This window comes from Schistocerca serialis, chromosome 6 (assembly GCF_023864345.2).
Source record: "Schistocerca serialis cubense isolate TAMUIC-IGC-003099 chromosome 6, iqSchSeri2.2, whole genome shotgun sequence".
Taxonomy (NCBI): domain Eukaryota; kingdom Metazoa; phylum Arthropoda; class Insecta; order Orthoptera; family Acrididae; genus Schistocerca; species Schistocerca serialis.
This window is the reverse complement of record NC_064643.1, coordinates 477,639,904-477,652,468: the sequence shown is the minus strand read 5'-3', so window position 1 is coordinate 477,652,468 and position 12,565 is coordinate 477,639,904. Positions and strand designations below refer to the sequence as shown.

General features: G+C 40.3%; 1 protein-coding gene across 3 annotated transcripts in view; it reads right to left on the bottom strand.

Moving 5' to 3' along the window:
- LOC126483888 (S phase cyclin A-associated protein in the endoplasmic reticulum) overlaps positions 1–12,565 on the bottom strand; it is a 607,888-nt gene that overhangs the window by 478,395 nt on the left and 116,928 nt on the right. For all 3 annotated transcript variants that reach the window (XM_050107144.1, XM_050107145.1, XM_050107146.1), the window contains one exon: positions 5,065–5,227. In XM_050107144.1, coding sequence (XP_049963101.1) covers positions 5,065–5,227 — 163 coding nt within the window. The remainder of the gene's footprint in view (positions 1–5,064; positions 5,228–12,565) is intronic.

The window sequence follows — 12,565 nt, the reverse complement described above, 5'->3', positions numbered from 1 at the left end:
ATACCGAGGGTCTCACTGAAGCCTTTACAGACCGTAATTATCTTCCAAACCTTGTACAAAAACAAATCTCCCATGCCTTATCTTTCCAGTCTCCCATCACCTCCTCAAGTCCCATTCTCCGGCCACAAAGGAGCATTCTACTTGTAACTCAGTACCAGCAAGACTGGAGCAACTGGATTACATTCTCCACCAGGATTTCGACTACCTCCTGTCATGCCCTGAAATGAGAAATTTCCTGTGTAATATCCTTCTCACCTCTCCCACAGTGGTATTCTGCCATCCACAGAACCTACACAATATACACGTCCATCCCTACACAACACCTTCTCCCAACCCCTTACCCTACCCCTGTAATAAACCTAGATGCCAGACCTGTCCCATACATCCTTCCATACCACCTACTCCAGTCTGGTCGAAACCATTATCTATCCCATCACAGGCAGGGCTACCTGTGAAACCAGTCACGTGATCTACAAGCTAATCTGCAACCACTGTGCTGCATTCTACATGGGCATGACAACCAACAAGCTCTCTGTCTGCTTGAATCGCCATTGACAAACTGTGGCCAAGAAACAAGTGGACCACCCTGTTGCTGAGCACACTGTCAAACATGACACCCTACATTTCAATGACTGCCTCACAGCCTGTGCCATACAGATCCTTCACACCAACACTAGCTTTTCTGAATTGCACTGATGGGAACTTTCCCTACAATACATCCTACGTTCCCATAACCCTCCTGGCCTCGACCTTCGTTAGTCACTGTCCTCACCCATCCAGCCTCTTCCCTGTTCCCATTCCAGCACTATACAACCCTCATTCCACTGTCATACCCAGTCTTTTTTACTTCTGTCCTTTTCTGCTACCCCCCCCCCCCCCCCCCCCACCTGCCCATATCTCCCCTGCCCCCCATCTAACCAGCAGCACTTCACTTTCCACCATCCTTACCCTACTATCCCTCCCCCTCCCTATCCCTGCCACCTCCTTACCCCCACCCAGTCGCCACTCCCACCATGCATGGGTGCTGCTGCTCACAATGTAGTTTCAGTTGCCTAAGACTGCAGTCTGTGTGCGTGTGTGTGTCCGGGGGGGGGGGGGGGGGGGGGGGGCTATTTTTGACAAAGGCCTTGTTGGCCAGAAGCTTATTTTGTGACAGTCTTTTTGTTGTGCCTATCTGCGACCCAGCATCGTCGCTATATAGTGAGTAGTAACTTTTGTTCTCATAATATTGTTACATTCCATCCTGGTTTTTCAATTGTTTGAAAGGGAAAACTGAGCACTGTAGTAAACTGTCAGTTAAAGTAACTTCTATATGCCCTCTAATGAGGGTGGACATCACCAAAACCAGCTGTTTACCTAAATAAATGACCACAGCTAAATTATGGTCAAGAAAAAAGCAATGTGTCCTCTAAGCTCTTCACAGTGACGTATTGTCACTTTTACAAGGGTTCCAGTATAAGATACACTGGGCCTTTAAGTCCAACAGCTTAATAGAGCTGTTCCACCACATCTTCACAACAATGTACTTCCTGTACCAAAATTAATATTATGACATGACAGATGGCACAGTCTGGGATGCCCACTGTCTCCAGCTGGCGTGAACTTCTTCATGGGGCACTCTGCAGAGTTAGCTCTGAACTCTGCGATCTTTCAGCCATCTTGCTTCTTACAGTACATCGATAACACCTTCCAGATATAGCTTCATGGTGAAAATGTTGGGTTGTTTGGGGGAAGAGACCAAACAGTGAGGTCATCGGTCTCATCGGATTAGGGAAGGAAGTCAGCCGTGCCCTTTCACAGGAACCATCCCAGAATTTGCCTGGAGCGATTTAGGGAAATCATGGAAAACCTAAATCAGGATGGCCAGATGCGGGATAGTGAAAATGTACTGCAGTAGTTTGTTCATCTCATGAACAGTGTCCATCCCAACATTAGGTTTACTGTTGAGATGGAGAGGGAAGGTAAGCTTTTCTGCTCTTGGATGTTTTAGTTGAGGGGAAGGCAGCGGATTGCCTTTGTCATTCAGTGCACAGGAAACCAATGCATATTCACCAATACATGGACGTAAATAGTTTTCACCATCCCGTATGCAAGAAAGTGGTCCTGAGGATGTTAGTACATAGGCAAAGCTTAAAGAGACTGTAAATCTCACTCTGGAGAAGTATGTGTTGAGTAAGTGGTTTAAGGATGGAAAAGATCCACAGTGGTTTAATAACAAAATTCTGAAAACACTGAGGAAGCAAAGAGTGTTGCACTCTTGGTTCAAACGAGAACATGCCACTTATGACCGGCAGCTAGTAGAGATTTACATGTCTGTAAGAAGATTGATTCACAAAGCGTACCACTACCACAGCCATACCTTAGCAAACGATCTTGCCAAGAATCTAAGAAAATTATGGTCCTACATAAAATTGCAAAGCATGTCGAAGGCTTCTATCCAGTTACTTATTGACAATTATGGTACGGCAATAGGTGACAGCAAAAGGAAGCTGAAGTTTTACATTTTGCATTTAAGAAATCATTTGTGCAGGTGGATCGTACAAACATACCATCATTTGAACACCGCACAGACTCCTGTATGGAGGACATATTAATATGAGCTCCTGAGAAGCAACTGAAACAGCTGAAAACAAATAAGTCACCAGATCCAGATGGAATCCCAGTTTGATTTTACATGATGCACTGGGCCATACTTACTTTGAATTTGTTACGAACCTCACTCAGCACAAAGTCCCAAGTGACTCAAAAGAAACTAAAGGTGATTCCTGTATATACAAAGAGTAAACGAATTGGCCCAGAAATTACAGACCAAATCCTTAACATTGATTTGCTGTGGAATTCTTGAACATATTCTCACTATGAATATAATAAAGTTCCTCAAGATGGAAAGGTTCTGCCCACAATTCAGTATAATTTTAAAAAAACATAACTTGTGCAAAGCTCAGCTGCTCTTTACTCATATGATATCCTGTGAACTATGAATGAAGGGCAAGAGGAAGATCCAAATTCTTAGATCCCCTAAAAGCGACTGACATGGTGCCCCATTGCAGGCTGTTACCGCAAACAGAATAGTTTCCCAGATATGTGAGTGGCTCAAAGACTTCTAAGTAACAGAATCTAGAATATTGTCTTCAACAATGGGTGTTCATCAGATGTAAGGGTATCATCAGAAGTGCCCCCCGGGAAGTGTGATAATGACCACTATTATTCTCTATATACATAAACGATCCGATGGAAAGAGAGAGCAGCAATCTGCTGCTGTTTGCTGATGATACTGTGGTGGGAAGATGATGTCACTGAGTGACTTTTGGAGGATACATTACAACTTAGACAAAGTTCCAAGCTGGTGTGATGAATGGCAGCTAGGGCCTAGCTCCAAATGTAGAAATGTTAATGCAGATGAGTAAGAAAAACAATCCCATAATGTTTGAATACAGCAGTGGGAATCCCTGAATGGAAGGTGACTTTTTTTCCGGGTAACATACACACAAAATTTAGATACCGACATTTGAAGTTGACTACAGGATGATCCTACTGCTGGTAACATACATTTTGCATAAGAATCACGAAAATAAGGTAAGAGAAACTGGGGCTAATGCAGACGCATATAGATAGTCATTTTCCCCTCATACTTTTTGCGAATGGAAGAGGAAGTGAAATGACTAGTGATGGTACAATGTACCCTCTGCCATGGACTGTGTGGTGGCTTGCAGAGTATGTATGTAGATGTAGAGGGCAAAGATTATTTTGGACGAGGACCATCTGCAGTCTGAATTTCATCATTCGAGATGTGTGTTCAGGGATAAACATTAAAGCAATGTCTTCAATGAAGGACACATCATGAATAGGCAAAAGAGGCCAAGCTGGTTATATTCCTCCCATAATGTGGAGCAATGATCAGCAGTGTAAAGTGCATGCTGCAGAGACACGGACTGAAACCACAGCTACGATCTTCCTCCAAGGTACGAGGTACGTTATGCCCCATAAAAAAAAGTGTAGGTCTTCGAGGTCACAGTGTGTATGGTGTCCTCTGTGAACATGGTAGCATATACATAGGACAAATTATTTGCATTGTTACTGGGAATTATACTGAGCACTTATGACATTTTTAAACAAAGGGAACTTGAGAAGTTGGCTATGGATGGAAATCACCCAGAAAACAAACATGAAATAATTTTAACAGAAACGAGTGGTACACAAAGGGGATGGGCCTCGAATATGGAGAAAAAGCAAAGATGGGTGCTTGATGGTTTCAGGGATGTGGGAGTGACGGCTTCAAACATTGAGCCAGTCCCATGTGTCACCTGATGTTACTGGTCTTGTGGTGGTCTGGAGCCAAACTTACCTTCCCATTCATCCATCCTTTGAGCCCTCTATGGAAGGTTCCAAACACTGCTGTCACACCTATATAAGTGAGAGATCATGCCAGCACCACCACTGCTCTTTATAATTGATGACAACTGAAAGCTCAAGTGTTCTATTTGAAACGATGTGGTTTATAAAATGATAATATATTAATTTATGAGCAATGTTGACCACTTGGCAGCAGGGTAGGCCACTGAGCTGAACATGTCACATTTCAAAGGTTGCTTTCCAGCCCTGCCCTCTTGAAAAGTAGGTTTTCTGAATCACACAGATGGGAATTGTTCTCAAAACGTCCTCCAATCTCACAATCCTTCTGACCTCAATCTTTGCTAGCCCGTCTCACTCCCAACCCCAACTGTGTCGCGATTCCTCCCCCCCCCCCTTTTTCCATTCTATCTTGTCCTCATCCTCTTCCCAAATCGCTTGTCCGCTTTACTGTGTGCCACATTCAACATTCTTTACCAGGATTAGGAGGGACTCACTGGTGTCACATTCCTATTGTATTCCCCACCTTCCTGTCCCTCCCAAACCCAACACTCCTCCTTCCCTTTGACCCTCCCTCCATCCTTGTTGTTCTTGACCACTCCAACAAACAAAACTGCTTTTGTTAGTTTACTGTGAGATAATTCAAAATTTAAAATATTGCCAAGCTCAAGGACAAGTGCTGCATAAAATACTGTAAAAAAAAATGCAACTCACTTCAATCTCAGTAGACTGAAGTTCATGTATTTTTTTACGAAGCATTTCCTCTTCTGCACATAACTCTTTGCTTTTACGAAGTTCTTCTTCATTGAATAAATGTTTCTCTTCCAGAATGTCCTCAAATTTTGATTCCAAAATCATTTTTCCATTCTCTATATTTCTGCAAAAAAAAGTAAACATTATCAAACAACAAGTAAATGTGATGCTGAAACAATTTCATTTTAAGCAATAAGGAGAAATGTATTATTGTTCATCAACATAAAATAGTCTTCACAACATTTATAGTGATTATAGTGTCATATTCTATGCTTGTGGTGCAGTTAGACACAAACATCACACTAAAATTTATCAGGGCACCACATTCATCATAGTTCTATTACGTACAACAGACAGGAAAGAGAGTGTCTACACAAGAGTGAATAAAAGAAAGCCAAATAAAAAATGCGGCAGAGGAATGAGTGCTACAATACAGGACAGGCCAATAAGGGTCTTGGATAGCAAACTGGAGACATTTCTCTTGATAAAATTCTTCCTTAGGAACTCGTAGTTTAAGTAATTCAAAATAAGTATAGAACATACATAATTTTGATATTAAACTGAATATTGTTTACTTATTTATTAAAAATCCATAGTGAAATATAATATGGATGAGGATAGGTCATAACTCAACAAACAGAAAAGGCTCAATGGAAAATGAAATGAAATGTCGTGTGACGAGGGCCTCCCGTTGGGTAGACCGTTCGCCTGTTGCAAGTCTTTCGATTTGACGCCACTTCGGCGACTTGCACGTCGATGGGGATGAAAAGATGATGATTAGGATGACACAACACCCAGCCAGGAATCGAACCCGGGCCCTTTGGATTGACAGTCTGTCACGCTGACCACTCAGCTACCGGGGGCGGACTGGCTCGATGGAAGAGGACAGGGTACTCTAAGTTACACGTATTAAAAGTTGGTTTTGAACAATGTAGGAAAAGACGGATTGATACTTACTGTAAAGATGACAAATTAAGTTGCAGATAGGCACAACTAAAAGACACTTACACATAAGTTTTTGGTCGCAGCCCTTGTCAGAAAAAGAGAAAAAAACACCATTCTTTTGCAGAAGCAAGCACACCTCATGCACATATAATACACAGCTTGGGCTAGAATGTGTTTTGGCTGGGTCTGCCGAAGTTGGCTGTCATGTGTGCATGAGATATGCTTGCTTGTGTGAATGAACTGTGTATTATCTTTTTCTGATGAAGGTTGGTGGCTGAAAACTTGTGTAAGTGTCTTTTAATTGTGCCTGTCTCTAACGTAACGCATTATCTTTATAGTAAGTAGCAATTTTCTACACTGTTTATATTCCTACATGGTGTTTCCATTGTTTGAAAAATTGGTTTTGATGTAACAAACACTTTTTGCTACAGCATAAACTTGCATGAAACTATGTAGTTCTTTTCACAACAATTATTTTACTTTTATTATTCCAATTAGTGCCAGTGCACGATTGAAGTGTTCACTTTTGATTTTCTTTTTAGAAATTATGCCTATCATTGTTAATATGTTTTTGAAATGTCAGAACCAACTTTTATTGGCAATGAAATAATAAATTTTGTCAGGGACAGCTTCCAGGAGGCAATCCCCCCCTCCCCCAAACCCTGATGAGAGAGAATTTCTTCCAGACTTTTAAAAATAGCTTTTGAAACAAATGAGCTATCTTAAGTTGATGCAATAGCTCAAAATCACTCAATTCATATGTAGTTTCATGTAAAAGATCCTATTTTAATCAATACTAACCAAATAAAACACCAGTAAGAATACATAGTTAATTACCCAAACGCAACACTTTGACAAAATCAGATTCATAGTCCCCACGCCAAAAGGAATTATTTAATCAATAATAACAACATTTACTCAATTTCTTATTTGGTAATTTCATAGAAAATTTTGTTTTGTGTGTGTGTGTGTGTGTGTGTGTGTGTGTGTGTGTGTGTGTGTGTGTGTGTGTGTGTGTGTGTGCGCGCGTGTGGTTTTTTTTTTTTTTTTTTGCCATCGTGCCAATCTGGTTCAATCAGCACTTTTCATACAAGCTTTGCCCATAAACAGAACTGGCACTCTCTGGGGAACTTCCATTTTTAATATGATGTCTGAAATGAAATAGAAAATTGGCCTTCCTCTTAACTGAAAATTATGTAACATATGACCTGAATTATATGACAGTTGCACAGCTCAGTTAACTATGTAATGACACAACCACCAAGTACTATTTTAAAAAGCTTTTTCATAGATCGACCTGCAAGTGCAAAATAAATGAATGTTACATAACATTTTCTCGTTGTTCATTGGTAACACAACATTACAATAACCTAACATCAAGAGGAGATAAAAAAGACACACACATCCATTAGAATGAAGAACTATGAGAATAACCGATCGAAACTGATAGCAAAGATGGAAACTTTAAGAGATTTTAGCTCCTCTGGAGATGAATGTCATTCTTTTCAGGAATTGACCTTCAGTAAAATAAATGGAAAAAGAGGGTCAGTGAGATGATTCAACAGGAGAGAAAAAATATGCATAAAATAATAAAAAAAGATTCTAAAGAAATTATCTCTACTTGAAATAACCCTAGTCCCATAATCCACCATTTTAATTCATCACTATCAGAAATAAAGCAAATACCAATTTATTTATTTATTTATTTTTGAGGCATATTCAATAGACCTACAAATGCATGTATAAACAAGGATGTAGAATATGTCAAATCTTGTCTTTCATTACACAAAAATTGCTTAACATTACTCATAAAGATAAAAAGGAAGTTAACTAGGAGCTATGGAATATAAGATTTATCTAGTAGCTAAGAAATGTATAATTTGTTGTATAATACAAAAAAAGTCTACTATAACACATAAAGTCAGCACAGTAGCAACAAACAGAAATGCAAGTAGTACAGGTACATATGTGGAGAATGGCCTACAAGTCTCTACTAGAACACTCATCTAGAGAAGAAAAAGTGTTTTCAAGCAAAAACTCTTAATTTAATTTATTGCCTCTTAGGGACTTAATATCACTTGGAAGTAAGTTGTCAGTGTCATCGCTATATGGCGAGTAGCACTCTATCCTTGTCATAAAATTGGAAGTAAGTTAAAAATTTTGCTGCAACTGCAGTTTACTCCTTTCCTCCAATTAGAAACAAAAATTCATTTCATAGTGTAGGTCACATTTCCTTTTAGTGTTATGACCACTTTATATTTCATTTACACTGACAGAAAAAAAATCCAAACATCAAAAAATGATTAATGTACAATAATGAGATTTTGGGAATACATTTGTTTAGGAAACATATTCAAGTGATAAAGGTAGCAATATCACAGATTAATGTAGTTTGTGGGATGGAATTCCATGCCTGTTGGAATTGGTTGGCCAACACACGGACAGTTAATGCTGTTTTGAATAATGTTGGAGTTGTCATCCGATGATGTACAATATGTGCTCGACTGGAGACAGATCTGGTGATCGAGGTGGCCAAGGCAACATGTCGACACACTGTGGAACATGCTGGGTTACAACAGTGGTATGTGAGTGAGCATTATCCTTTAGGAAAACACCCCAGGAGTGCTGTACGTAAATGGCAGCATAACAGGTCAAGTCACCAGATTGATGAACACATTTGTAGTCAAGATGCCTGGGATACCACGAGAGTGCTTCCGCCGCCATATGAAATTGTACCCCAGACCGTAACTTCAGCTTTCTAGCATACAGACAGGTTGGTTGCAGGCACTCAACTGGCTGCCTCCTAACCAACACACGGCTATCACTTGCACTGAGGCAGAACCAGCTGCCATCAGAAAACGCAAAAGGCAGTAGTTTAGGGTCAGAGTAATGTACACTACAGAGCATCTAGCTGAGAGCTGCCCTTCAAGTAATCAATTTGTAACAATTAATTGTGTCACTGGAGTGCCAACTGCTGCCCAAATTGCTGTCGCAGATGCAATGCAATGCACCAAAGCCGTACCCCAAACACGATGGTCTTCCCTCTTCGTAGTGTCACATAGCCAACTGAAGCCTACTCCTCTCGCAAGTGTACATTCTCGTGACCACTGTTGCCAACAATCGCGTACAGTGGCTCCATTCCTGCAAAGTATTTCTGCAGTATCGCAAAACGAATATCCAGCTTCTAGTACCCCTATTACACAACCTTGTTCCAACTCAATGAGCTGTCGATAATGGCATCTTTGTCATGTTAAAGGCATTCTTGGCTAACATCAACTCACTATGTCTAATCTCAAAGGCAATAATGCTCACAACCGTTACGGTGCGTCATTAAAGCTAACCTGATTTTCCTTTTCATAGTCGCAGTAGTAACACCACACTCATGCAACTGGCGCAAAATTTGATAAAACATCTTGCAGATATAGAAACATACCTACCAATTTACGTTTGTCTCCCACAACTTCTTCTTGGTGTTGGGATTTTTTTCTGTCAGTAAGTTTCATAGTGAGAAACATTGTCTGTTATAAAGGTTATGATTGAACATATCAAAGCGATGCTTTGTGTGGTGGTGGTCAGTATCCCCACCTGTTTAAAAACAATAGTGGCAGGAGATTTTTGGAGGCACCTCACACATAATTCTGATGAGCTTTCTTTCTGTATGGTAAATACATTTTTTAATTCTGGTGAGGTGCCACAGGTAATTAATGATTCCGTACCACTTCAGGGAGTGAAAATAATCAAAACAAACAGACTCTGAGGTATCAATATCCTTGACAATGGAAATCATCCTGTTGACAAATGGTGCTGCACATAGCCCTTTCTTGATTTGGAAGATGTGGTTTATTACAGCGTAACCTGCTATCTATATGGACACCTAAAAACTTTATACAAAGTGCTATTTGCATCTGCTGACCTTCATCAGGGTTGCCACAAGTTTCCCCAAGTGAAATTCCCTGACATGTCCCTAATTTCCAGACAAGTTTTAGCATTTTTGTCTGACAAATTTTGAGATCTCGAGGGTAAGCAAAGACATAAGTTCAAAAAAAAATGTGAGGCTTTCTGTATTTCTCCCCCATGTGAGCAAAAATCTTAGGTACTAACATCAACATCTTTTGTAATGAACTGTTTTTAGATGGAGAATGCGAGCCAAATTGTCCATGTGTTTCATTAAGATCACTGTTATTATTTTATTTCAATAAAATGAAACACATTTGGTGACAAAAAAAAAAAAAAAAAAAAAAAACACATTTCCCTGGAGTCGCAAGACAGATTTAAAATACCTTCACTGATTTCAGAAATAACCACAGAAAAAGAGAGCTCTTGAAAGAACTGTATAAGGTGTGGAATAGTTGTGTAAGCCAACACTATAGGTGACCACCAATAAAATGTCGGTGCTACTATGTTCGTTATTGTCAGTTATTACCCACTACATTAAGTCTATTATTTTACAGGTATTGCGTGATTTTTCTTTCTAGAAATATGTGAGTACACAGCATACAAACTGCCATAATTTTCTTCTTCTTATTGTCCATACTTTCTATATATAAACTACTTTCGAAGTGCCAAAATGTACTAGAATAAATAAAATGTCTTTAAAACACTGCACTGTACAATGTACTTGCAGTGAGACAGCCAGTTGCTATTCCTGAAATCCATTGCCCTTGGCCTCTGGCCTGCCAAGGAGCACCGCAGTCCTGGGTCCGTGGATAAACCACGAAAATTCATCACATTATGCCATGCACAAAGAGACCCACCCTGTGGGCAGATTGGCGAGACTAGATCCAACGGACAGGACTTGCACATTAGTGGGAAACGATCGGCTTCAGATCTGATACAGATACTGTCGGAAATGGCCATGGTTTTAGCCTGTCGTGGAAGTCCACTCGTGTGGCTAGCTATTCACGTGTTACATACACCATGTTCATTAAATGAGACCACTGTGATCAATCTATGCAACAGATAACTTCTGAAAATACTCTGACAATCAATACTAATGAAGATAGGTGGCAGCTCACTGTAAATATTATCATGGAACCACAGATAGGCATGTAGAAAAGGCAGTCACACTCTCACAACTATATTTTTGGCCATAACCTTTGTCAGAAAATGAGAGCAAACACACATCCATACAATCACTGAGACACAACTCAACTCATGCACACATGACAGTTGTCTCCAGCTGCTGCGTCAGCAATCTCTGAGAATCAGATCCAAACAAACCACTCTTCATGCCTCCCTGCCTCTCATCGACAGCTGCTAGGCTAGCGATAAGTAGTGGTGGCAGCACTGACTGCAAGCTGAAGGGAGTGGTAGGAAGGGGACAAGCAATAAGAATGAGGGAGTAGGGAAGGGGTGCACATACTCAGTTGTGCCCAGCGAGTGACTGAGCATGACAACATGAAGAAACAAGCCATTTATTCTACTGAGACAAAAACGAGATTTTTCCAGTGTTTTTTTCAAAAATTTCTCTGACACATTTGAACTTCCCTGATTTCCAGAATTTGGGGTAACCCTGTCCATGCAATACCTTTCTCCTGTAGGTTTCTGTGGTCTGTATGGAACTGGATGTGGTTTGTCCTGCTGAGGTTTATTGCCAGTGAATTTACTGGAAATCGCTTCAAAATATCTGCAAGCAGCTGGTTGGCGTTAGTTTCTAGGATGAGGGATATTTTGTTGTTGATCATAAGCTGACGAACAGCGACAGTATCGTAGAGGTCAAATTCACCTCTTACCGAGAAGACACCAATAGGTGTATTGGTGAGATGGGGAACAACAAAATGCAAGATTTACTGAGAGTGTAGAACATACATTATCAGATGTTGGGAAACCCGCACAGAAAGAAATACAGATTGGCACAACTCAATAGTGCAAGAAATTACTCTGCTTAAGCAAAATGCATAAATCAGGGATGAATTACAACCTCTTGATTCATCACTGATTGATGCACACAGCATCAATAATGACCCAGACCATCCAACAATACCACAAGCCAAACCAAGCAGTCAAACAGAAAACATATCTGCCTCCCCCTCCCCCCCTCCTCCCACCTACAGCATAGTCTATGGACTTGGTACGCAGTCTGTACTTGTAAATTCGTTACTGAAAGAGAAAATTCTGTGGGGTAGGAAATTTACTGTATTCCCACCTGATTAAAAAATCTATTCATGCTGCTGTTTTCATACGGGATTTTTATGGTACTGCCAGTGTTCTGGAACAAATGACATTGCATTTCTGTCTGCTGATCTGTATTGGGAAAAGTGGCATTGTGGGCCACAAAGCTGTGGAACAATGCCAGACTTATGATGAATTCAAAAAAGCTTTTCTGGTCAAGCAGTGGTCATGAGGGAGCAAGAAAGGCTAAGAAAATAAGTTTTCAAAGTTTCCAAACCTGAGACATATAGCAAGAAACATAGCAGTCTCATGAAGTGTTTCAAAGAATACTTACAGGGTGTTTCAAAAATGACCGGTATATTTGAAACGGCAATAAAAACTAAACGAGCAGCAATAGAAATACACC